This window comes from Chiloscyllium plagiosum, chromosome 34 (assembly GCF_004010195.1).
Source record: "Chiloscyllium plagiosum isolate BGI_BamShark_2017 chromosome 34, ASM401019v2, whole genome shotgun sequence".
Classification (NCBI taxonomy): domain Eukaryota; kingdom Metazoa; phylum Chordata; class Chondrichthyes; order Orectolobiformes; family Hemiscylliidae; genus Chiloscyllium; species Chiloscyllium plagiosum.
Window position 1 is genome coordinate 34521820 of NC_057743.1, and position 27161 is coordinate 34548980.

Consider the following 27161-nt stretch of genomic DNA (forward strand, 5'->3'; position numbering starts at 1 on the left):
AAATGTCTTCAAGGCAGAGATTGATAAATGTTTGATGTCACAAGGAGTTAAGGGCTACGGGGAGAATGCGGGTAAGTGGAGTTGAAATGCCCATCAGCCATGATTGAATGGCGGAGTGGACTCGATGGGCTGAATGGACTTACTTCCACTCCTATGTCTTATGGTTTTATGGTCTTAAATGTTGCAATTGTACCAGCCTCCACCACATCCTCTGGCAGCTCATTCCATACACGTACCACCCTCTGTGTGAAAAAAATTGCCCCTTAGGTCTCTTTTATATCTTTCCCCTCTCACCCTAAACCTATGCCCCCTAGTTCTGGACTCCCCGACCCCAGGGAAAAGACTTTGCCTATTTATCCTATCCATGCCCCATTGTGCTTGACTCTTAACTGCCCTCTGGGCAATAAATGCTGGCATGGGCAGCAATGCCCTCATCCCATGAATGACTAAAAAACAAAATCTTACTCACAGGAGAATATCCAGGAAAAAAGAAACCAAGTTAACAATGTCTGGTGACAGAAGGATCTGTTAACAGCTTGTCAATTGTGTTATCAATGTTTCAAATGCACTAGTGAAAAGCTTTCATTGTTTCCTTGAGCATGGAAGTAATCCAAGATGGAGGATGGAGACAAAAAACAATAGTGGTTATAAGAGCTGCTCCTTTCTTGAGGTATTTCAGTATTGGAGCTCATTTCCTCGAATTCAGGGGGCAGTATTTATTGTTTTATCAGCTTTTGCATTGTTATGGAACTTCGGGGAAAAATAAAATAAAATAAAAACAATGGCATTTTTAAAAAGGAGGAAGGGAGACAAAGGCAGTGACTACATGGGAAGTCATTCAAACAGAGAAGGAAACCTACACTGCTGTCTGACTCAGCAGTAACCTGCACAGCAACTGCCTTTGCTGTTTGGTTTCAAGAAAAAGGCATCTGGATGGGTATATGAAAGGGTTGAGAGGGATATGGGCCAAATGCTGGCAAATGGGACGAGATTTATTTAGGATATCTGGACAAGTTGGACTGAAGGGTCTGTTTCTGTGCTGTATATCTCTATGACTCTATATCCATTTTAACGTAGACTCTTCTCTACCTCTTCCTCACCTCTGATGGCTTGTATTTTTGCATGTAAATTAATCAATCCAAAATTACGGGTGACCTACTTGTAATGGTTAATAGATTAAAAATAATACCGAGTGATTTGTTAATGAAGAAAGCAACACATATGTAAAAACACTTCTGGTTTTTCTAAATAAAAGGAAAAAATATCTTGAGCACATATAAAGAAAGATTGCCAGAAGATACAGATAATGTGGTGTTCCACAAATAACTCCACTGGATCCACTGGTGTCCGGTTTACCCTTTCACTACGTGGCTTTACAATAAGGTTGAAAAGTATCCTTGATCTGCTCAGAATGGACATCAAAACTACTTCTCACTCTTATAGGCTTTTGTTGACTCACAGCTTGCAACTCAGCAACATGTTAAAAACATATTAAAAACATGTGCTTTTGCTTAAAGACACAATTTGCAGGTGTCTGACCAACAGGACTTCTACAGGTCTATCTGGATTTGGATCTAATGGATCCAACAGCCAGAGAGGATGCACCATTCAAAGGGAAAAGACCAATTAGTTTTTGATTCTTCCACAGAAATATATACAGCAGGAGGTTAATTTAATAAGTAAGAGAATTCTCACATTGTTGTCATATCCTATGTCACTGTTCGATAGGGTGGTGTCGGTTATTATAGATGAGGAATCTCTCTTGGGGATGTTCATGGACAGACGCCCAAAGCAATTGTCGAATTTTCAACTGCCTGATGTATTAGCAGTGGCATAAATCCATTTAAAAAGGAATAGGGTAACAGTTCCCTTAAAATAACAGAGAACTGTCACAAGGCATTAGCATTCTAGGCACGAACATGGCCAGCAGGAATTTATGTTCTTACATTACCTGTGCCGCAGTTCACAGAGAAGCACATCATCATGACCTCTAGACATCCAGCTCCACCTCTCATGAAAAATGAGCAAGTGCCTATTTTTCTCCATAATTAATAATGCACTATCGAAACTCTGCTCAGAGCACAGCCTGAATAATGCAGTCTCACAGTGGATCATTCTGCTGGCAAGGTAATTACAGTGAAGAATGGGAATCTCCCAATGCCAATTAGAACAAGGACCTCACCCACCGCTGACCTCAAAGTATCATATTTTGAAGAAATCTTAAGTTGGCAGATGGGCTATTTATTACTCAGACTGTAAAGGGCGGAAGCAGGCCATTCGGCCTATCTGAGAAGTGCCTGTGTTTTCCCTCCACACAAACCTCCTTCCAATTTTCACCTCACCCTTCTCTTTCTTTCTCCTTATGTTTAGTGGCTTCTCCTCAGCTGTTCAGCTCACAGAAAAATGCTAGAAATCTGAAACAAAACACATGCTGGAAAAACCCATCAGGGCTGGCAGCACCTATGAAGAGAGAAACAGAGTTAACATTTTCAACTCTAGTGTAGGACTCTTCAAAAGTTCTTCAGAGTTCTGAAGAAATCACACTAGACTTGAAATGTTAACTCTTTTCTTTCTGCACAGACTCATACAGCAAGGAAACAGACCCTTCGGTCCAACCAGTCCATGCCAACCATAATCCTAAAATAAACTAGTCCCACCTGCCTGCGCTTAGCCCATATCCTTTCAAACATTTCTTAGTCATGTACTTGTCTAAATGTGTTTTAAACATTGTAACTGTACCCGCAACCACCACTTCCTCAAGAAGGTCATTCCAGACTTGAACCATTCTCTGTGTAAAAAAAAAATTACCACTGATGTGCTTTGTAAATCTTTCTCCTCTCACCTTAAAAAAAGTATGGCCCCTAGTCTTGAAATCCCCCACCCGAGGGAAAAGACACCCATCATTCACTTTATCTGTGCCCCTCATAATTTTATAAATCTTTGTAAGATCACCCCTCAACCTCCTACACTCCAGGGAAACAGGTTCCAGCCTCTTCTTATAATGCAAACCCTCCAGTCAGAGAAACATCCTGGTAAAAATCTTTTCCGAACCCTCTCCAGCTTAATAATATTCTTCCTATAATAGGCAGATGTTGCCAGACCTGCTGAGTTTCTCCAGTGTTTTCTGTGCTTGTTTTTGGTCTTTTGTTGCTGTTCACCTCAACTCCCTCCGGTGGTAGCAGCTTCTACTGCTAACCACGAGGTGTAAAATCAGGAAGGTGTCTTTCATGCAAAGGGGTAATGGAAATCTGAAACTCTCTCCCTCAGAAGCTACTGGGCTGGTCAGTTGGATTTATGAAGGCTGTGTTTGATTGAACTTTGCTCATTAAAAGATATCAGGTGATGGGTCTTTCTGCAGGTTTTTCTCTCCACAAGGGAGTCGGTTGGCGCCAGGCCCCTCACAACCCTAGCTCCATGGCCAGCCTGCACCTCAGAGGTAACAAAGGTCAGCGTTGGCGATGGAAGAGCCCGGAAGTAGGACCGAGACAGATGGCTGGGCGAAACATCTAGGAGGAACTTCGGGGGGTGGGGGTGTCTGAGACCAGGCTCATGGCTCCAGCTCAGACGGGAGTCATGGTGACGGTGGAGGTGGGGCCTGGAATGGAGACCCCGGAACCCGTTACTGAGACAAAGGCTGATGTGAAGTAGTGAATGGAGGAGCAGCAGAGGATAACGAGAAGAGGGAAAGGTGAACTCTATGGCAGTAAAATCTTGCATCATATTCAAGATGGCACCAAAGCACAGCGACCATTTGTGTTTTGCACGAGAGAAAACACTTTTCATTATATTTTTATACACACGCAACAATAAATCTAAATCAAATTTTAATCAAGGGATAGGGGTTCAAGTCAGGGAGGTGTGGTGGTGGTATTCTTTAGCAATGATTCAATTGAAACAGACTGTAGTGTTCAGTGATCTACCCCAGTTCCAATGGTCATATTGATTAATGACTATAAACCACAAAGCTGGATTCAAAATGGAGAATTGGAGCGGATACTGTGGTATCATTCCTGGTCACTGACAATGATAATCAAAATGTTATTGCTCTTGCTGATGACTTGTGAGTGATGAAGATATTTATTTATTTTAAAAAAGAACAGTGGAAAAAAAATGAAGGCATTCATCCCATTAGACCTGCACAGCCTTCCTGACCATTTAATCATCTGGGAGACAACTTTCTCCATGTAACCTTGCTGATCTCTAAAGATTATCAATGCAAGACTGGAGAAAACTTACCCTTTATCAATCTTGGACAACACAACGGCTGTTGGAATTCGGAGTGATGTTTGTTGGAATCCCAATATATTGGGGACAAGGGGGCAGAGATGATTTCTTGAGAAAAATTGCCCACGATCACAGGATTAAAAATTGAAGTTATGAAACAAGGTTTGAAAAATAAACAGGGCTTTTGGAACAAACGAGATTAAGACTGCATCCATTTGAGGATTATAAAATTATTCCGGATTAGTGGTGCTGGAAGAGCACAGCAGTTCAGGCAGCATCCAAGGAGCAGCGAAATCAATGTTTCGGGCAAAAGCCCTTCATCAGGACAGGTTATTTTCGGGGTTAAATAGTGAAGGGTTGGTTTGTAACTTTGGTAGATGATGATTTTCAGTGTTTATCATTGACTCTCTACAATGGTGAGCTTGGAATTTTATTCTTTGATACCAAAGATGTTTAAAGAACAGAAGACATGTTCCTGCCCAGGATTTTTAAAAGGTAAGACTATATAACACCAATCAATTTCTTGGTCTGGAATATGATAATTCTCAGGGGTCTTCCCCTCTCATCACTGTCATCGTTCCTCAAAGCACAGAAACAATGGAATTCAAACTAAGAAGTACATTTATTTTAGAATATGATTAGTATGTACTTACATTTTGAGTATACAACAGCAGCAAGTTCTGATTTCTGTTTTAACTGTATATCACTAGAAGCAGCATCTCTCGAGCATGTGACACAGATATTGTTCATGATAACGTTGTAGGGTGAAAATGTAAACTAGCGTTACTTCTGAGGTTGCTACAGGTCAGTAAGTACCATGGAGCTATTTGTTCACATCCACACACTCCTTTATCTGCTAGGGTTCTCTGTGAAATGAGTTGGAACAGTCTCTGCCTGGCTCTCAGCACCAAACTGACACCAGTTTGGCAATCCTTCAGGGCCCTTGGGTCTACAGTATTGTACAGCACACTTATCTTCAATAACTGGCATTGCATTGGAGAAAACACAGTGACTGACAAAAAAATAAAACAATAAAAACATAACCCAGGCAGTCAGGTTTGTTGGTTGGGGTTGAAGCAAATACAGTTGTGTCATCTGCAGTGAGGAAAGAAAGACTGGCTTTGCTTCTTCTGAACATTATTTACCCTTCAGCCTGAGCTTTACCACTTGGGGTGGCACAGTGGTTAGCACTGCTGCCTCACAGCACCAGGGACCCGGGTTCAATTCCCACCTTGGGCAACTGTCTGTGTGGAGTTTGCACATTCTCCCAGTGGGTTTCCTCCAGGTGCTCAGGTTCCCTCCCACAATCCAAAAATGTGCAGGTTAGGTGAATTGGCCATGCTAAATTGCCCATAGAGGTAGGTGTATTAGTCAAGGGTGAATGTAGGGAATGGGTCTAAGTGGGTTGATCTTCGGAAGATTGGTGTGGACTGGTTGGGCCGAAGGGCCTGTTTCCACACTGTAGGGAATCCAATCTAATCACTTATTACAATAGCTCCCTCCATGCTGCTTCTTTCTGTATTGGATAGTCATATGCCCATGACCCCGTATGAATTACAAAATGGCAGAGATGCGTTTAAGGACTTTCATCCTCTCAGCAAGTTGGATATAGGACTCAAGACCCTGAAGTCCAGGGGGCAACGGGCTAATCCATAAGGTCAGAAGTCACAGGACCTTAGGTTATAGTCCAACAGCTTCAGAATCCCTACAGTGTGGAAACAGGCCATTTGGCCCAATAAGTCCACAACGACCTTCCAAAGAGTATCCCACCCAGACCCATTCCCCCCACTTTTACATTTTCCCTGAATAATGCACTTAACCTACACATCCCTAAACACTACAGGCAATTCACCTAACCTGCACATCTTTGGACTGTGGGAGGAAACCGGAGCACCCGGAGGAAACCCACACAGACACGGGGAGAATGTGCAAACTCCACACAGTCAGTTGCCTGAGGCTGGAATCAAACCCAGGTTCGTGGTGCAGTGAGTTAGCAGTGCTAACCACTGAGCCACCGTGCCACCAAACAACAAAATCTTTGAACCTGACGAAGGAGCAGTGCACCGAAAGCTTGTGATTTCAAACAAACCTGTTGGACTATAACCCGGAGTCGTGTGACCTATGACTTTGTCCACCCCAGTCTAACATCGGCGCCTCCACATCATAATCCACAAGATCATGGCAATGACCGAAAGACAAAAAAAATGTACAAAATAAAATGTAGAAAAGGGTACTCGCCATGCTGCACACCGACCTATCAAACTAGGAACTAATAATACTCAAAAGTGGAAACTTTGAATCACAGGTGGCTCCCTACAAACTCAGCTGATGCTGGGAGCCTGCGTCTGTCGGAGAGTCTGATTGGGCATGTTGCTGTGCCAACTGAGATATCGTTAAAATACTTTCCATTTTATGAACGCTGTTCACTTTCCACCTGCATGCTTACATTATAATTAAATCTGGACTCGAGTACACATGACAATAAAATCAAAATCAAAATGCACACGTGAAAAAGTTTCAGAACAAAGTTACACATGAACATGCCAACAAGCCAACTATAAATTTAGTGTAATGTCGAAACATGAGAGTCATTAAATTATAAATCACCTTTGTTGTTGCTCGGGCAACCAAAAGGTGTAAAAATGTCAGCGTCTTTTAAAGAATGACGATACTTACCATTCTCACAAAGTTTACACTCAACCTTCCAGAAGTTTCTTGAGGGAAAGATCAGCCCAAGTCTGGAGAGTTCTTTGGTCGGCTGAGTTAAAATTTGTGAAATGAGACGAGTCTGCAAAGGAGAGAAGGGAATAATGCAGCTTTAAAATCTGGAAGTTATCTGAAGTAAACAGGTCACTGACATAGCAACAGTGACCAGGTTTTACTTAATCACAACAAGCAAAACAAAACAGGTTTCTCCTTTTTTGTATTAACAGCAGCACTTAATATTTTTGCACAGTTCAAAATGCAAACATATCAATGCGTTAACACACTTTTCAGCAAATAGTGAATGCTTTGCAAACCACAGGCAAGCACACACAAAAAATAAAAGCAAAATTCTGCAGATGCTGCAAACCTGAAACAAATGCTGAGAATGCTGGAGAAACTCAGTAGGTCTGTCAGCATCTGCAGGGAGAGAATCAGAGTTAATGTTTGAGTCTGGTATGTCCCTTCTTCCAAACTGAAGAGTGATACTGGACTCAGAGTCCTTACAGAGGAGAAGCAGACCGTTCAATCTATTGAGAACACACCGCACCCCATTCCATCCCTCTACTCTATCCCTGTAACCTGAGCCAACATGAAGGAATGTTTCATCAAAACCATAAGGAACACATCCATCTGCAATCTTCAGGAGTTAAACATACCAAAGACAAAAACTAAATCCTTTTGTCTCACATAATAGACAGCACATCACAGGATATTCTGAGATATATTCTAATCAGTATCACCCAAATCCATATGATAGCAACAAACATGTTCAGGATGGCATTATGATAATGTCCAGTTGGCTGGACAGCTAGTTTGCAATGCAGAGTGATGCCAACAGCGTGGGTTCAATTCCCACACCGGCTGAGGTTACAACAAAGGTCTCACTATCTCAACCTCTGGGGCGTGGTGACCCTCAGATTAAACTATCACCAGTCATCTCCCTCTAATGAGGGAACTGCTCGACGGTCCGGTAGGACCTTGGCAAACTTTATAATAATGTCCAGATATAACATTCTATAATCAATAACTAATCTTCAATAACCGAAAAAAGATGCACTAACAATTAGAATGTTAATGGTGGAATTGGGGAATGGTAATTCACAGGAACCAAACTGCCATGATTAGATAGAGTTTCCGATTCACCTAGCTTGTTGGAACTTGCAAAAGGTCCAAGGATAGCATTGGAAGATCCCAGTCAACATTGACTGGGACTCCTTCAATCCACCAATCCCACTGTTGCTGATGGAGCAATTGCCCAATCAGTTCATGGGCACCTTGAAAACCAGTGGCACTGGGAGCAGAACTTGCCTTTTGCAACGTGTGGGTGCTACATTCTGTTTGATGCAATAATATATACCTTCTTAGCTTGCCTTTATTGAAAAAAATTAAACTTAGGGTGGGCCAGATCTTGCCCCAGAATATTAATGGTGTCATCCCTCTGACGGGAGGGTTTAGTTAGGTCAGCTGGAAGTGAACCTTGCCAGGTCCTGCACTAAAACGAACCTATCAGAATACAGAGTCAATAGTGCAAGTGAGATGAAGCTAATGTTGCTGGGGTCGCCCAGGCTTTATCTTCCGTAATCCACCAGTCTTCAGAGTGTGCCTTCTATTTATAGAACACAACCAACATTGAAAGTAAGCTTTTCAACTACTTTTATTCTTTGTGCCAACCTTGGATAGACTCTTGACAGAGGGCAGACACAAACTGGTGAGCTGCATGTCACACATTCCACAAAGCAAGAAAGAATAGTCCCTGAATGTTCCCACAAAAAGCATTTAAATTCTCACCTGAAAGGGGAAAGTTCAAGAAGTGTTCAGAACACAGTTCAATGCAAGTTACTAGAACTGCTTACAACTGTAATAACAATCGTGGCTGATCTGATAATCCTCAATCCACCTTCCTCGTAACCCACGATTCCTCGACCGATTAAAAGTCTTGTCTATCTCAGCCTTAAATATATTTAATGACCTCACCCTTACAGCCCTTACTGATAAAGAATTCCATAGATTCACTAACCTCGGACAGAATAAATTCCTCCCTATCTTTGTCTCAAATGTACAATCCCTTATTTTGAGATGACTGTAGATCCTCCCATAGGGGAAAGCAACTTGCTGCATCCACCCTGTTAAGCTTCCTAGCACGCTGGTATGTTTCAATAAGGTCACCTCTCATTCTTCCATAGGCCCAATCTATTCAACCTCTCCTCACAAAATAGTCCCTCCATACCTGAATAAAAACCAAAAGAATTACAGATGCTGGAAATAAGAAACAAAAAACCGAAATTGCTTGAAAAGATCAGCAGGTCTGGCAGCATCCGTGAAGAGAAATCAAGAGTTAACGTTTCAGGGCCGGTGACCCTTCCTCAGAACTGAGGTTTATAAAAATCATGAGGAGTATAGATAAGGTGAATGGCTGGTGTCTTTTCCCAAGGGGGGGTTGAAAACTGGGGGCATATTTTTAAGGTGAGAGGAGGAAGATTTAAAAAGAAAGACATGAGAGGCTTTTGTTTTTTTTTTTTTACACAGAGAGTGGTTCGTTTGGGGAATGAACTTCCAGAGGTAGTAATGGATGCAGGTACAGTTACAACGTTTAAAAGACGTTTGGATAAGTACATGAGTAGGAAAGGTTTGGAGGGATATGGGCCAATCGCCGGTTGGCATGGAGTGGTTGAACTAAGGGTCTGTTTCCATGCTGTATGGTTCTGTGGACTACTGTTCCATGAATAGGATCCCTAGCTCTCTAGTCCCTTCCTATTGATGTATTCATCCAGGTGCTTCTCGAATGCTGGTGTGTTTGTTTCCACCACCTCCTCTGGCAGCACGCTCCAGGAACTCACCACCCTTTATGTGAAAAACTTGCTTTGCATATCTCTTTTCAACGTCCCTACCCCATACACCTTGAACCTGTGTTCCCTAGTAATTGACCCCTCCACCCTGGGAAAAAGCCTCATACTTTCCACTCTATCCATGCAAACAGGTCACCACTCAACCTCTTGCATTCCAGTGAAAACAAACCCAATCTATCTAGTCTTTCTTCATATCTAAGCTCCCCCATACCAGGCAACATCCTGGTAAACCTCTTCTGTACCCTCTGCAAAGCATCCACATCCTTCTGGTAGTGTGATGACCAGAACTGTGTGCAATATTCCAAGTGTGGCCTAACTGAAGTTCTAGAAAACTGCAGAATAATTGGTCTGTCCTTAAACTCAATAGAAATGACACACCTCATTCTTCTACTGCATTGCTTAGGAAACTAAATTTTCTGTGAAGTCCTCGAAAACACTCAATAAAATTTAGGAATAGAATTACAACCAAATAACTTCTCAGGGACTAAGTGTATTTCTAGTTTTTAAACATTTTGATTCACAGTGACAGTTAGGATGGAACTGTGCAAAATAAAAAGCTCCTGTACCGCATTATTTAAACCACCTAACTGATGGATGGTTCAATTTTCGGAGCAAATACATCTTTAGCTAAGTTAATGAATTTGGTTGACTCATAGGATGTGGAGGTCACTGGCTGGCCCAGCAAAATGTGTCGGCACAGGCTTGGAGGGCTGAATGGCCTCTTCTTGTGCTGTATCGTTTTTCATTCTTATCCGTATTATAAATCAATCTTCAACAACTGCGCAATAGTGGTATCTCCCTTTGTCTTACTGTCCCATCACATTAAGTATTTTAACGCTGATTGAACAATTTAAATATCTTCAACAATTCAATTAGATTGCCCCCTCACTCTGTTAAGTAAGGGATTGCATGTCTTGTTGCAGCAAAGTCAATGACTCTGGTAATAAAACCTCTCAATGTGGTGAACAGGGGTCTTTGTTTCCCATGATTCCTGGTAGACAGACAGCCAATGACGTCTGCACCAATCTGGAGACCCAAAGATATCTGCGGGATCCTTCAATTTCCATACTGCCCACTGCAGGGTCTCCAATCTGTCCAATGTCTGGTAGCCATCATCATTCCTCAAAAACTGACAGATCTAGACACAGATCCTGAGCAAAGGACTAGGTAGGATCAGGGATGAAAACAGAAAGTACAGGAAACGTGAACCAATAAACTTGTAGTTACGTTGCAGCTTTAAGGCATCCAGAAGTAGTTCCGAGCCAGTGAACTATTACTGAAGCACAGACACACTGTGCAGTACAGTTTACGTACAGTAAGTCAGTTAATGTGTTCTCAAGGTGCTGACAGAAGACAGAATTACAGCCTGTGCACTGGGAGAACTTGTTCTTCTTCAAATAACGTCATGGGATCTTTTAAATAAGTCCGGCAACAAATCAATGTCAGGCAGACTTGGCCTTGGATTAACATCTCAACCGGCAAGATCAGCAACTGCAGCACTCCCACAGCAGGGGAGCAAAGAGCTCGGTTTTGCTGGGATCTCTCGAATCTGGTCTTGTTGGCAGTGCTAATTCACAGCTGTGTTTTTTACAACTGAGAACACTTGGAATTCCTCTGAAGGAGTTTTGTCAGACGCTATTGGGACACAAGATAATCGGTAATTTTTGAGAATTCATTCACACAGAAGAGACAGAGTGCAAGCAACCCATTGACTCAAGGCGATTGCTTAACATCGCTTCAGGTCTACTGCTTTTCTTGATTGGTCCTCTCACACCAACACCCCGTTTTATACTCTGCACCTACATCAGAGGCTGCGGGGTGACCTTACAGAGGGCATGGAAAGGGTGAATAGCTAAGATTTTCCCTGGCGTTGGGGGGGGGGGGCATTGGATTAGGCTGAAAGATAAAGATATAAAAGAGACCTAAGGGGCACCTTTTTCACACAGAGGGTGGTACGTGTTCAGGGATGTGCAGGCTAGATGGGTGAGCCATGGGAAATGCAGGGTTACAGGGAAAGGGGAGTGGGATGGGCCCGGGTGAAATGTTTTTCTGAGGTTTGGTGTGGACTTGATGGGCTGAATGGCCTGCTTCCACACTGTAGGGATACTATGATTCAAGTAGAGATTTGAGAGGAGCATCAGGGTCTTCCCTCTGACTTCCACATGGTGAGTGGGCCAATAACCAGGAGGCAGAGATTTAAAGTCATTCACAATACGGATGAGGGGGGTGTTTATCACTCCTCCTCCACCATTTAAAATCTGTTGAGAATTGCAACACAACGCTTAAAAAAGGCAACGGAAGCTGATTACATGATTGCTTTCAGAAGAGAACTGAGGATGCGTTACTGAGTCACAACCAGATGCAGGTGTGTGGGAATAAGCATTTGATTTTCTTGAAATTTTACGCAGTAGAACTTTTTCTGCTAGTGCATGGAAAACCCAACATGGGAGGGCGCAATTCTGACCCTAATATTTGGAAATGAGCTCAGGAAGATGGAAGGCATATTGGTAAAGGAGCAATTTGGAGATAGCGACTTTAACTCAGTTCTGATTTGGAGATGCCGTTTCCAATTAAACCTGTTGGACTATAACCTGGTGTTGTGTGATTTTTAACTTAACTCAGTTCGATAGTTATGGAAAAGGAAAAGGATGGGATAGGGGGAAAATGATGTAAATCTGTGGCAAGGTCAATTTTTACTAAAATACAATTTGATCCGAATGGACTGAGAGCAACTTTTACAGATTAAACTGTCAGAACAGTGGGAGGCATTCAGGGAGGAACTAGTGACGATACAGACAAATAGTGTCCTATAAATAAGGGAGGAGGAGATGGCCTAGTGGTATTACCACTGGACTATTAATCCAGAGACTTAGGTAATATTCTGGGGATCTGGGTTCCAATCCTCCCATGGGTGACAGTGGGATTTGCATTTAATAATTTTTTTTTAAAAATCTGGAATTGAGTGTCTAATGATGACCATGAGTCCGTTGTCAGGATGAAAACACCCATCTGGTTCACTAATGCCCTTTAGGGAAGGAAACTGCCATCCTTACCTGGTCTGGCCTACAGCAATGTGGTTGACTCTTAAATGCCCTCTGGGCAATTAGGGATGGACAATAAATGTTGGCCTAGCCAGCGATGTCCCCATCCTGTGAATTAACCTGAGATGTCTTGAAAGGGTTCAGAAAAGATTTACAAGAATGTTGCCAGAGTTGGAGGATTTGAGCTACAGGGAGAGGCTGAACAGGCTGGGGGTCTTTTCCCTGGAGCGTCGGAGGCTGAGGGGTGACCTTATAGAGGGGCAGGGATAGGATAAATAGGCAAAGTCTTTTCCCTGGGATAGGGGAGTCCGGAACTAGAGGGCATGGGTTTAGGGTGAGAGGGGAAAAGATAGAAAAGAGACCGGAGGGGAAACATTTTCACACAGAGAGTGGTACGTGTATGGAATGGGCTGCCAGAGGAAGTGGTGGAGGCTGGTACCATTACGACATTTAAGAAGCATTTGGATGGGTATATGAAAAGGAAGGGTTTGGAGGGATATGGGCTGGGTGCTGGCAGGTGGGACTAGGTTGGGTTGGGATATTAGATTAGATTACATTACAGTGTGGAAACAGGCCCTTTGGCCCAACAAGTCCACACTGCCCCGCCGAAGCACAACCCACCCATACCCCTACATTTACCCCTTACCCAACACTACGGGCAATTTAACTACGGCCAATTCACCTGACCTGCACATCTTTGGACTGTGGGAGGAAACCGGAGCACTCGGAGGAAACCCACGCAGACACGGGGAGAATGTGCAAACTCCACATAGTCAGTCGCCTGAGGCGGGAATTGAACCCGGGTCTCCGGCGCTGTGAGGCAGCAATGCTAACCACTGTGCCACCCTGCCGCCCACTGGTCGGCACTGGATACCTGGTCGGCATGGACAGGTTGGACTGAAGGGTCTGTTTCTGTGCTGTATATCTCTATGACTCTATAACATGAAGGTTCACATTCAGAGCAATAAAGAAATGCTGCTGACAGATCCCAGGGGCTCAATAAGGCAGAGTCCAGAGAAAAGTTTAAAAAACATGTTGGCGGGAACTTCTACAGAAAATTAGGAAAGCTAAGATCGTTCACGAGAAAGAACTGGTGGGTGGAATTATAGGAAAGGGCTTTTAGAATCTAGATGTAAAGAACAAGAGAATAATAAAGGAAAGGTTAGGGACATTGGAGCTAATCAGTGTGAAAATCCAGACGATATGGGTGCAGTTCTCAATGGATACCTTACATCAGTTTTCATAATGGAAAGAACAATAGAAGTATAGCCATCAGGGACGCAGGGCTATGAAATATCAGAAGGTATTAACTGAGAGGAAGTACCAGGACACTAGCTACTGTTAGCAGCCTTAGAGGTGGATGAATCTGCAACAGCTGATAAGATATACCCCATGCTGTCGAGGGAAGTAAGGGAGGAGATATCAGAGGGCCAAGCAGCAATTTTCAAATCCTCTCTGTGCAGAGGGGAGATGCCAAAGGACTGTTAATGTCCTTTACTAACAAAAAGCGAGGAACAGATACAGCAGGAAATTATAGGCCAGTCAGTCTAACCTCAGTGGTGGGGGAAGTCATCAGAAATCCAACAGGACAGAATATACCTGTACTTGGGTTAATGAGGGATATTCAGAACAGATTTGTGAAGGGAAGGTCATTTTCAACACATTTGAGCAATTCTTTTTTGGCGGAAGTAATCAGGTGTGCTGAGAGGGTAATGTACTTGATGTGATCAACATAGACTTCAGCAAAGCTTTTGATAAGATCCCTTATGGCAGACTGGTCAAGAAAGTAAGAGACCATGGGATCTGAGGCAAAGTGGGATATTGGATCGAACATTGGCTGAGAGGCAGGAAGCAGTGGGCTATAGTGGAGAGATGGCTCTGTAACAGGTAGTCTAGGGTGTAGGTTTGCTCGCTGATATCCAGACGTTTCATTACCTGGCCAGGTAACATCATCAGTGGCAACCTCCAAGTGAAGCGAAGCTGTTGTCTCCTGCTTTCTATTTAGATCTTTCCTGGGGTTTGTGGTGATGTCATTTCCTGTTCATTTTCTGAGGGATTGATAGATGGCATCTAGATCTATGTGTTTGTTTCCTGGTCCTATTACCTCTTTTATAAAACGTAGGATCAACTGCTTTCCCTGGTGACCAAAGAACATCACAGGGCACTATTTTACTTTGAAGAGGAGCCAGAGATTTCTTCCTATTGTCTAATATTCATCTCACAACCAACATGAAAATAGACCAACACAAACTAAAAATCTGGTGATTCACCAACATGAGCATTTCTTTCATTAATGTTGCGGAATTCTAACAAAAACTCCCAGGGTTCTTTGGAAAAGTGTAACAGTTGGATACATGTTATCGGTTTAATGCATTCCTGCACATCTCAGGGTCAAAGAAATCAGCCTCAGTTCTACAGTACAAAAAGATGCTGTTCTGAATTCAGAAACCTTCTAAGGGGGAATATCCAGCTTTGTTCCCGGGGCAAAATTACTAACACAAAGTAAACATTTGGGAAGGCAACTTTACTTTGTATAAGACACATTATAGTTGACCTGGGAGTGCCCAATGCTGACAACTTGCCTGTTCATTGCCAATGCTCACCGTCACACAAACATGATCGATTAGAACACAGGGATTGCAGGGATTAAAATAGTTAGCTGCTTGTTTTTCATTGGCACAGGCTCAAATTGATTTAAAGACCTTTTTTCTGTGCTGTAGACTTCGCTGACCATGTTTTCCCACAATCACAAGGTGCACACAGAGTTTTGGATGTAGTTTGCTCGCTGAGCTGGAAGGTTCTTTCCAAAAGTTTCGTCACCCTACTAGGTAACATCTTAGTGGGCCTCAGGCAAAGCACTGCTAAAATTCCTGCTTTCGATTTATATGTAAATATAAATGTAAACATATAAATAGAAAGCAGGAATTTTCAGCAGTGCTTCGCCTGAGGCCCACTGAAGATGTTACCTAGTAGGGTGACAAAACGTCTGGAAATGAACCCCCCCCCAGCTCAGCGAGCAAACCTACATCCAAAACCTCAACCTGAGCTACAAATCTTCTCAAAGCTCGCTTACACTGAGTGTATTATCCCAGAACAGGATCAGGAATAATCTTCAGAAACAGTGGGCAGAGAAACAGTAACAAAAATGGAACAGATAGGAATGGAAATGGAGGCAAGAATTAGAGTAGAAGAAATGAAGTTGACAAGTGGACAGTGTCAAGATCAGTGATATAATCACTGAAGGAAAAGAAAAGTATGCCATTTATTTCTCTGATGACATGGAGTGGTTAAATTGCTTTTGTAACTCTCAAGAACATTATATTTCTAGAGTGTCAAATGTGTCTGGTTGCTTAAATCCCCACTTATACCTTTCTGTTTAATGTGTGGTTCAATACTGTACATCAGTTTGAATTACAAACGTTTGTAATCACAAACAAATCTTCCCCTTTCAAGAGGTTGCATTTGCTCCTTTTTAGTTATAGACTCCCACTTCCCAGTCAACAGGACAGGGATGTGGTCTCTATTAATCCTGGGAGTTTTTGTTCTATCTTTTGATAGAATTCTGCAACATTATTGAAAGGAATGTTTTGTATCTGCTATTTGGAATCTCTCCGAGAAGAACTGACGTTGACTTCGATTGTGTTTCTTCAGTGTGCTATGTCGTGAGATTGTTATCTAAAAGCATAACTTCAAGTTCTTCAGGTGCAGCCAACACTCAGGTATCTCTCACCATCACCTCTCTCCCCCCGTCCCTATACTCCCACTCTGCTTGTACAACATTCAGAATTGCACAAGTCAACATTTTCTCCAGTCAAGATGTTGATCATTTTCAGTCTCCACCACCAACCATTGTCCCTCTGCAACTGAACCAGAAAGTTTCAACCTTGACTTTGCATTTAATCTAAGGTTGAGCTTTTGATTTCTTACTTACTCCATCGGTAAGACCACCTCAGTGTTATCACCCGGCTCTAACTCTGCATTAGCACATCCACAGCTTTCGGCATCTTAACTTTTAAACTCCTGGCAAGCTTCCTCTCTTCCACAGTGTTTGAGCTTGATCATCTTCAAGATCTGCAACCTGTATTGTAACTTGCATCAAATTCCATTCTGTGCTTCCTTGCTGACTCATACAGCTCCTGACCCAGTCACACGTCAATTTTCAAACTCTCGTCCTCTTTTCAAATAAACATGGCTCCTCACTGTTCAAACATCCTCCAGCCATACATACCTTTGGGATCTCTACACTCCTGTCTGCCCTTTTCCATCTTCCTGAATTCCATCACTCCGCACCAAACTTTCCATCCAAACTCTGAAATTCCCTCTCAAAACCTTTCCACCACTCTCTCCTCTCCTTAATACTCAAGGCTGTGACCAGGCTTTCGCTCACCTGTCTTAAATAACTCGATAGGAGGTTTGATGTCAAACATTGTCTGATAAAGACACCCATGATTCACCTTGGCAGGTTCGTCCACATTAAAAGGCACTATAATAAATGTAACAAAAACAGAAGCTGCAGGTCTGGCAGCATCAGTGAAGAGAATTCAAAGTTAACATTCCAGTGAATCCTTCCTGAGAACCGGATCCGAAATGTTAAATTTGATTTCTCTTCACAGATGCTGCCAGCCCTGCTGAGCTTTGCCAGCAACTTTGGTTTTTGTTTCTGACTTCCAGCATCTGCAAGTCTTTCAGTTACTATCTCAATGTAAGTTACTGTTGCCTCAAGCGTTCTTTTCTGAAACAACAGTTAACCTCGACTCCTCATTTCATAGCACTCTGGATCATTGGACTGTTGGCTTTGGGAGGCTGCTCCCTGTAATGGAATTCAATGAAATATATTCAAGTAACATTCAGGCCAGAGTGTCATGTTCTTACTATGTGCAGCCTGTGTTGTCATCAGAAATCCCTGTCCTGATTTGCCGTTTGGAATATTGCGTGCAATTCTGTTCTCCTTCCTATTGGAAAGATGTTGTGAAACTTGAAAGGATTCAGAAAAGACTTACAAGGATGTTGCCAGGGTTGGAGGATTTGGGCTATAGGTAGAGGCTGAACAGGCTGGAGCTGTTTTCCCTGGAGCATCGGAGGCTGAGGGGTGACCTTATAGAGGTTTACAAAATTATGAGGGGCATGGATAGGATAAATAGACAAGGTTTTTTCCCTGGGGTCCGGGAGTCCAGAACTAGAGGTCATAGGTTTAGGGTGAGAGGGGAAAGATATGAAAAAGAGACCTACCGGGCAACGTTTTCACACAGAGGGTGGTTCGTGTGTGGAATGAACTACCAGAGGAAGTGGTGGAGACTGGTACAATTGCAACATTTAAAAGGTATTTGGATGGGTATATGAATAGGAAAGGTTTGGAGGATATGGGCCGGGTGCTGTCAGGTGGGACTAGATTGGGTTGTGATATCTGGTCGGCATGGATGGGTTGGACCGAAGGGTCTGTTTCCGTGCTGTACATCTGTATGACTCTATGACATAGGATAGCACAGGATGTCCTATGGGAGATTTGCTGTTTCCCAAACATCAATGCCATGAAGTAAGAATGGCAAAGTAATCTACAATGATATTCCAGTGCAATCCTGTAGGAATGCTACTCTGTCATAGGGGTCCACTCAACGCTGACCCTGTGCGCTCTCGGGTGGCCATAAAATTTTCATGGTACAGTTTCACTTGCAATCAGCACTTACCCCTAATGGCCGCGACCATATTTATCCATCAACCGAAGTGATGGAGATAGTTATTTGGTTATCATTGCCCATGGAGACGTCACTGTGTGCAACTGGGCAGCTGCGCTTCCTACCTTACACAACCGCGATGACACTTTTAAAGTACATAAACGGAAACGGAAAATGGTGCAAATACTCAGCAGGTCTGGCAGCAGCTGTGGAGAGAGAAACAGAGTTAACTTTTCCAGTCAACGGTCTTTCATTGTAATAGTTATGAGGAAAGGTTATCGTCCTAAAACGATAATGCTGATCTTTTCCTCATGGATGCGGTCCAAACTGCTGAGTGTTTTCACCACTGTTATGACTTTATTTCATATTGCCAACCTTAATGGGTTTTTTTTACCTTCCCTTCAAAAACTGCTCCATTGGCTGCAATGCTCTTTGGAAACCCCCCCCAGGCACTAAAAGCGGCAACTTAAATGTAAGGTTTTCTATCAAATTCTCAGAATTTGTTTCTCTCCTTCTCCTCTGTTAAAGATCCCTCAGCCTCCTTGTCTAAGCTTTTATTGAATAGCCCTCCTAGTTCCATTGGTGTATCTCAGGGTGTATTTTTGTTATGTTAAACCTCTAAAGTACTAGTATCCCACATTAAAATACACACTATAAACTCCAGTGACTGGGACTAACGTCTGGGCAATTTTTCCCCAGTGTGGGTCCTCAGTAATCCAGAACTGGATTGAAATAGTCAAACCTGGTTTCATGATGAGGGTAGTGCCCTTGATCCAACCATCTTTAGCTGCTTTATCAATTACCTTCCTTCCATCAGAATGGATGTTCGCTGATGATTGAATGATGTTCAGTACTACTTACATATCCTGAGATACTGAAGCAGTCCACATGTCCACATGCAGTAAAACCTAAACAATATCTAGTTTGGGCTGACAAGTGGTAAGTAAAATTCCCACCTCACAACTGCCAGGTAATGACTGTCTCCAACAAGCGAGAATCTAACCACTATCCCTTCACATTCAATGGTGTTACCATCACTGTATCCCCCAGTATCAGCTACCTGTGGGTTACCATGGAGCAGAATTTGAAGTGGCGTCTGGTATGTAAATAGTGACCCTCTCCCAGGAGGTAGAGGAGTGTTCTTTGTGTCCTTACTTAGAACATAGAACATAGAATAGTACAGCACAGAACAGGCCCTTCGGCCCACGATGCAGAGGACTATTCCTAATCTTAAATAAAATAACCTAACCTACGCATCCCTCAATTTACTGCTGTCCATGTGCATTTTTAGCTGTCGCTTAAAATGTCCCTAATGTCTCTGCTTCCACCGCCACAGCTGGTAACACATTCCATGCATTCACAACTCTCTGCATAAAGAATCTACCTCTGACGTCCCCATTATACCTTCCTCCTAATATCTTAAAGCTATGACCCTTCGTGCCAGTCAATCCCACCCTGGGGAAAAGTCTCTGGCTATTGACTCTATCCAAGCCTCTCATTACCTTGTTTACCTTGATCAGGTCACCTCTCTTCCTCCTTCTCTCCAGAGAGAAAAGTCCAAGCTTAGTCAACCTCACTTCGTAAGACAAACCCTCTAGTCCAGGTTGCACCCTCTCCAAAGCCTCTGTATCTTTCCTAAAATAGGGCAACCGGAATTGGACACAATATTCCAAGTGTGGTCTCACCAGGGTATTGTAGAGCTGCAGCAAAACCTCGCAGCTCTTAAACTCGATCCCCCGTTAAAGAAAGCCAAAACACCATACGCTTTCTGAACAACCCTATCCACTTGAGTGGCAACTTTGAGGGATCTATGCACTTGAAAACCAAGATCTCTCTGTTCCTCCACACTGCTAAGAATCCTGTCTTTAACCTTATATTCAGCATTCATGTGCACCCTTCCAAAATGCATCACTTCGCATTTATCCAGGTTGAACTCCATCTGCCATTTCTCAGCCAAGCTCTGCATCCTGTCTATGTCGCACTGCAGCTTGCAATAGCCCTCGATACTATCAACGGCACCTCCAACCTTAATGTCATCAGCAAATTTACTGACCCACCCCTCAACCAAGTCATTTACAAAAACTACAAAGAGCAGAGGCCCAAGAACAGAACAAGAACTTTAAGAATGAGCCTACCATGGGGAACCTTAACAAATGCATTGCTGAAGTCCATATACACCACATCCACTGCTCGACCTGTCTTATCACCTCCTCAAAAGAACTCAATAAGGTTTGTGAGGCATGACCTGCCACTCACCAAGCCATGCTGACAGCCTTTAATCACTATGCTTTTCCAAATAGTCATAAATCCTATCCCTCAGAATTCTTTTCAAATCCTTGCTGACCACAGATGTAATTGACTGGTCTGTAATTGCCAGGGATTTCCCAATTCCCCTTCTTGAAAAGAGGAACAACATTTGCCTCCTTCCAATCCTCCAGTATGACTCCCATAGAAAAAGGTGAGGAAACAAAGGTCTTCGCCAGTAGCTTAGCAACCTCTTTTCTCGCTTCCCGGAGCAACCTGGCATAAATCTGACCTGGCCCTGGGGACTTATCAATTTTAATGTTTGCCAAAATTTCCAGCACATCAACTTCATCAATCTTGATCTGTTCAAGCCTGTTTCCCAGCTCCTCGAAGTTCTCATTCACAACAAGGGCCCTTTCCTTCATGAAAACCGAAGCAATAAACTCATTTAGGGCTTCCCCTATCTGCTCAGACTCCACGCATAAGTTCCCTACACTATCCCTGTCCAGCCCTACCTCCTCCCTGATCATGCTCTTATTCCTCACGTATGAGTAAAATGCCTTTGGGTTCTCCCTAATCCTTCCTCCCAAGCCTTCGTCGTGCCCCTTCCTGGCTCTCCTCAGTCCATTTCTGAGCTCCTTTCTAGTAAGTCTGTAATCCTCTAAAGCTGTGCTAGATCCTTGCTTCCTCCACCTCACGTAAGCTGCCTTCTTCCGTTTGACAAGAAGCTCCCCTGTTCTTGTCATCCAAGGTTCCTTAATCTTACCCCTTTTTGCCTGTCTCAGAGGAACAAATTTGTGCATCACTCGCAACAACTGCTCCTTAAACACAGTCTCCTCATGTCTGTTTTGCCCTTTCTGTCGAACAATTGCTCCCAATGTATACATCCCAACCAATGTCTGATAGTGTCATAATTTCCTTTTCCCCAGTTAAATACCTTCCCTCAGTAACTGCTCCTTTCCCTCTCCAAGGCTATGCTAACTGTGAGACAGTTGTGGTCACTGTCACCAAAGTGTTCTCCCACCGTGAGATCTGACACCGGTCCTGACTCACTGCCGAGCACCAAATTCAAAATGGCCTCTCCCGTCATCGGCCTGTCCACATACCGAGTAAGGAAACCCTCCTGAACACACCTGACAAATACATACTCTAGAGAACTGGCAGGTCTCGGGCTCTGCACCTCTCTCCAGCAGCTGACCATAATCCAGGAATCTTCCTCATGTGATGCATGTGACACCCCCATCCTGGGAAACACGATAAGTGTGACCACCCACCCCAACCCCAAGGGACCATCATGAACTTGAACCCCCACCAGGGCAATGCGAGCTTGGGTAAGGACCTGACTGGGCAACTCTGACCTCCCAAGTTCTAGCCAGCAGCAAACTCCAAAGTTCAATCTGTGAAATCTGATCACTGTGGGCTTGCCATCACACAGGAGGACTGGCAAAGGGAAGCGAAGCTCACCCCTCTCTGGCCTACACGTGAGCTTGGACCACATACAGTCAGACAGCACAGACACAGGCCCTTCGATCCAACTCATCCATGCCGACCAGACCTCCCAACCTGGACTAATCCCATTTGCCAGCATTTGGCCCATATCCCTCTAAACCCTTCCCATTCATAAACCCATCTAGATGCCTTTTAAGTGTTGTAATTGTACCAGCCTCCACCACCTCCTCTGGTAGCTACATGTACCACCCACTGTGAGAAAATGTTGCCCCACAGGTCCTTTTTAAATGTTTAATTTCTCACATTAAACCTATGCCCTCTAGTTTTGGACTCCCCTACCCTGGGAAAAAGATTGTAGCTATTCCCACTATTTATACCCCTCATGATTTTATAAAGCTCAATAAGGCCACCCCTCAGTCTCTGACATCATTCACACTTGGTGCTTTCTCATATCCGAAGAACAAATGCCATGTGCCATTGAGTCAGAAACTCTGAATTCGTGAGGTGACTTAAGGATCGATAGTCTGTGCCAGTCATGCTGTTATCAGAAAAGGCCACCTCAGAAGTTTTCAACACTTCCCAATTCTCTGACACTCCAACTTGCCCACAATAAAGTCATGAAGTAGTACTGAACGCCTCTCAGTCTGCTACGATGCAAACACCATTTTCACTTCAAACTAAGACCTCCTGCCTTTCTCCACTCCCTCCCTCTGCACCATTCTCCACTGTCAGTCTGCTCCAAGGTCTCTCCTTGCTTGCTGGAGTCTCAGAGAGGGTTAACTCAGCCAGAAATGATTGCTTGCTGAGAAAATAAAAGCACCTAATACCAAGCAGAGATAGATAGAGTTGGAGAAAACACATCAAAAAAAAAGAAACAATGCATCTCCTGCTATTCCACTGCACTCAGGCCCAGTGACTCAGTAACTCAGATTTTTATTATATATAATAAAAGGAGAGAGGCAAGATGAATGGACACAAGTAGTCAAACCTCGTTAACACACGTAAGCAGGCTGCCCAATCAGAAAAGCCTCTTTCATGGTAGGGAGGGGAGTTTGGTCAGGGGGAGGGGGTTTAAATCTCATTAAATGGTCGAGTGCTGAAACGAGGTGAATGATGCTATGATTCCAGCATTATATGCAGAGTCTTATTCACCAGGGGACATTTAAAAAAAAAAATCACACACACAGCCCTAGGCTGTGAATGGTGCATCAAACACAATTGAAGCCGGGTTGTGTGACTGGTCCATCTCTTTGCAGCACAGTATTGCCCATCTCCGCAGGCAGCTGAGGGAGCCCTGACTGAACTATAAATCATAGGCAGCTAGCACAAACACTGGCACACCACCCTCCTTCCTATGCTGCAGCAGAAATTAAATCCCTTCGTCAAAGCACATTCTGTTAAAAAGCCCCCATCCCCAAACACTGAACAAGGAATGTAAATGTTACTCACAGATCAGCTGCTGGGCCAGCATTGACAATGTAGCCACATATCAAGCTCAGGACTGACGTTTGGTCCTGCCCTCGGCGATGCTGATTGGTGCGATGACGTCAATGGAGGCCTACAGTGAGCTGTGATTGGCTGATCGCCTTGTCCAGCACGGAACGCCTCATCCCCGTAAAGCAAATGTATCTGTTTTAGTGTTGGCAACGTACAAATGTCCCCCAGTCTCTCTGTCCTTTTTAAAATGATCCTGGTGGTACACTGGTAGTGACACTACCTCTCAGGCAGGAGAGCCAGGTTCCAAAGTCCAGCTTACTCCAGAGGGATGTCACCTCTGTCAACTGGTTGATTACAAAATATCTAAAATGATGGTGATGTTCTCCAGCGTTTAATTACTGTCGAGGGAGCCCAGGATACTGGAGGGGGAGCAGTCCCTCCCTTTGTATATACAGCTGTAAAAACACAGAGCAGAGCAGGTGGTAACTCAAACAGTCTTACAGATGGAAACAGACCCTTCGGTCCAACTCATCTATGCCCACCAGATATCCTGAATTCATCTAGTCCCATTTGCCAGCAGCCGGCCCATATCCCTCCAAACCCTTCCTATTCATATACCCATCCAAATGCCTTTTAAATGTTGTAATTGTACCAGCCTCCACCACTTCCTCTGGCAGTTCATTTCATACACTCACCACCCTCTGCCTGAAAAGGTTGCCCCTTTAGATCCCTTTTAAAATTTCCCCTCTCATCCTAAACCTATGCCCTCTAGTTCTGGACTCCCCCACCTCAGGGAAAAATACTTTGTCTATTTACCTTATCCATGCCCCTCGTGATTTTATAAACCTCTATAAGGTGCCCTTTAACCTTTTAAGAATAAGATACTGCTCAAACGTATCCTCAATGTTTAAATATTTCCCCAAAAAGGGAACTCTTTCATTGCAAATAAACCATGTTCCCGAACAGTGTTGCATGCCAATACTCCAACACTATCCCTCAAAAACAAGCTGTTTAATATATCCACAGGTCTAGCAATGCCAATCCTATTCCCAGGACATGTGGAAATGATGAATCATCTGCTAGAGACATAGGACCTGATCCCAGCACTTTCAGCTCAGCAATGTCAGAACCAAGAATACCAGGCAAACAAAAAGGAGTGGGACATTACAGATTGAACTCGGGGAGAAAAATGGGAATGTGTATGCAGTCCCAGCAGTAGAAACAAAGGCGGCGGCTTGGCCTGTGGGAAGAACTGAATTAAAATTAAAATCGATGCAAACATACAGGGCTCTCTGGATTTCAGCCTCGATGTTTCACGCTGTTACCGTGAATTTATCCCAGACCGGGCTCTTTACAATACTCAAGACGTCGAATCCACTCCATGCCTTCTCATTCCCTCCACACACCCCCCCCCCCCCTCCATACCGTCCATTAGAGACGTATCCAAACGCAGCCTAAAAGGGGAACAAAGGAACAACAAGCTATAAGCATTTACAGTAGGAATTACAATCCTTCTCGAAAAGAAACATTCTCAAACCCTATCCAGAGATCTATCTGCTCCCCGCCCCCCTCCCCAAAACCCCCGTTTAGCATGTGTCAAAGGATCAGACAGAACTAACATTTACATCCGCTCTGTTTCCATAACAAATGCGAAAGGCTGGCTCTCTCTCTCTCTCTCATCAGTCCAGCAGACACACACACAAACACACTGATCCCAGTGAGGCGATACTTAACAGCGTGGAGCAGAAACTGACAGCAATCGGGGGGCGGGAAGGGGTTACAGTTGTTCACCCCTCCTAAAAAAAAAACGCAAAATAAATCAGGGTCGACCCCTTCCCTTCGCTTCCGTGAAAGTCTCTGGTGGAGAGCAGTCTTTCAGACAAGTGGACGGTGCTGGTTATACGGAATGAAACTCACAGCTGCCGGGAAGGGGAATCCACCGCAATGCCAATTATATTCCCAGAATATGAAGCTGACGCCCCCCTCCCCGAACGTAATTACACACAAAAAGCATTTTCACTTACGGTGGCACACAGTGTGATTAAAGGCAAGTGAATAATTGAACGCCACACTGCCGAACACAAACGATTCAAATGGTCCAATTCGTCCCATCTCGCAATCCAGTAAAACCCTGCCAGTTAAGCTCATCAGAACTATTTGGAAAGGCCAACTCAATACACAAACTGAAACAAAAATCACTAAATATTATTTTTAAAAACCTGCAATCCTGACCGCTAGATGTTTAAACAAACAGACAAGTCTTCTCCTTTCATAGCTACAGACTGGGTTCCTTTTACCTTCAGCAACAAACTGTCTCCTAAATCCTAAACACTGGTCAACCAGAAAAAGTTTTCCAAGCTTAAATTTATCCTTATAGTTAGCATGCCGGGGTTTGCCCAGTTGTAACGGCATTTGCACAAAATTAGGGTCAATTTAACAAAGTAATAATATGAAAGGCAGCGCCAACTGTTCAGTGTATCAAAATTGCATTTTTCTATTACAACGTGTTACTGTTAAGTTTTGGGATTCAAGTTTACAGATCCCTCATGATCCAAGTATAGTTGAATAGTTCCCCAGTCCATATTATTATAAATCTGAGGATTTTTTTCACCTTAACTCTCGTTTTATAGAAATAGCCCAACTTGCTAAAAAAAAGACAACAGTTAAATCAAAGCCTCGAGGGACTTGTCAGATATTTTGGGAAATAGATGTATTTATACAGGGCTGCATTAGTCCCACTTAAAATCCTTTTCCAACAACTAACTGCAACTTTAATGTCGAATCAGACTCTTGTACAGTGCACTGCCCCAAAGCTCCAAGTGTCACATTATCACACAGAAAGACTGATAGAATAGAAAGATTCATTTTTGAAGTCACACCAAGTTTAAACAGATTCTATTTAAATCACACAGAGTCCACCTTAACTGTCCAGTATTATCCTTCACTGTAAACTACATCAGAAAGTGCACAGCATCACTCACCACATATACCATATTCTGACACAATGGGAATTGGGGTTGAAGCGAGACTTTTTTCCCCTGAAGAGAAGTTGGGAGGGGGGGAGAGGAGGAGGAAACGGAGATAAATCATATAAAAGACCAGGATTTATCTGTAAACACAGGTCCAGTTGGATTGGCAGGATATGAAGACAGCAGCAGCAGCAGGAGGAGATGGAGATGGAGATGGAGATGGAGATGTGGATGTACCAGGAGGTTGAGGGTTAAAGCAGTGAGTGAGTGAGCTGGTTCCTTCCTGTTGCGGATTGTGGGAACGGAACCTCTCGACATCACGTTGTTACAATGTGTTCCCTCGGTAGCAGTATGGCTGCTTCCAGCAAGAGGTGAGTGTAGTTCTGCTCTAACTCTCCCTTCCCCGCTTATAAAAGCACGGACTGGTACACACGCCTGCCTCAATCCGCCGTGTTCCCGGGGGGAGGGATTGTGTGTTACTTTAGCGTCTTCAGCCCTTTTTTAAACCCTGTCTTTTCCACTTTGGCCTCTCGTTCTAAACTCGGCCTCAATCACTCCGCGAACCTTCCTGTG

The 27161-nt window shown here is 43.6% G+C and overlaps 2 protein-coding genes across 8 annotated transcripts in view; one reads left to right on the forward strand and one right to left on the reverse strand.

The window, feature by feature from the left end:
- Positions 1 to 26789, reverse strand: part of klhl17 (kelch-like family member 17) — an 83276-nt gene extending 56487 nt beyond the window's left edge. The window contains exons 1-3 of one of the 7 annotated variants that reach the window (XM_043676136.1): positions 26601 to 26789; positions 23632 to 24074; positions 6901 to 7012 (exon numbers count right to left, since the gene is read on the reverse strand). In XM_043676136.1, the coding sequence (XP_043532071.1) occupies positions 6901 to 6903 (3 nt within the window). In that variant the 5' untranslated portion in view covers positions 6904 to 7012; positions 23632 to 24074; positions 26601 to 26789. Of the gene's footprint in view, positions 1 to 6900; positions 7013 to 18501; positions 18687 to 23631; positions 24075 to 24903; positions 25029 to 25238; positions 25591 to 26600 lie in introns of those variants that run through there. The other 6 variants (XM_043676140.1, XM_043676139.1, XM_043676138.1 and 3 more) reach the window with 6 other exon arrangements.
- Positions 26790 to 26857: 68 nt separating this feature from the next.
- Positions 26858 to 27161, forward strand: part of noc2l (NOC2-like nucleolar associated transcriptional repressor) — a 169239-nt gene continuing 168935 nt past the window's right edge. The window contains exon 1 of the mRNA XM_043676134.1: positions 26858 to 26959. Within this exon, the coding sequence (XP_043532069.1) occupies positions 26919 to 26959 (41 nt within the window). The 5' untranslated portion in view covers positions 26858 to 26918. The remainder of the gene's footprint in view (positions 26960 to 27161) is intronic.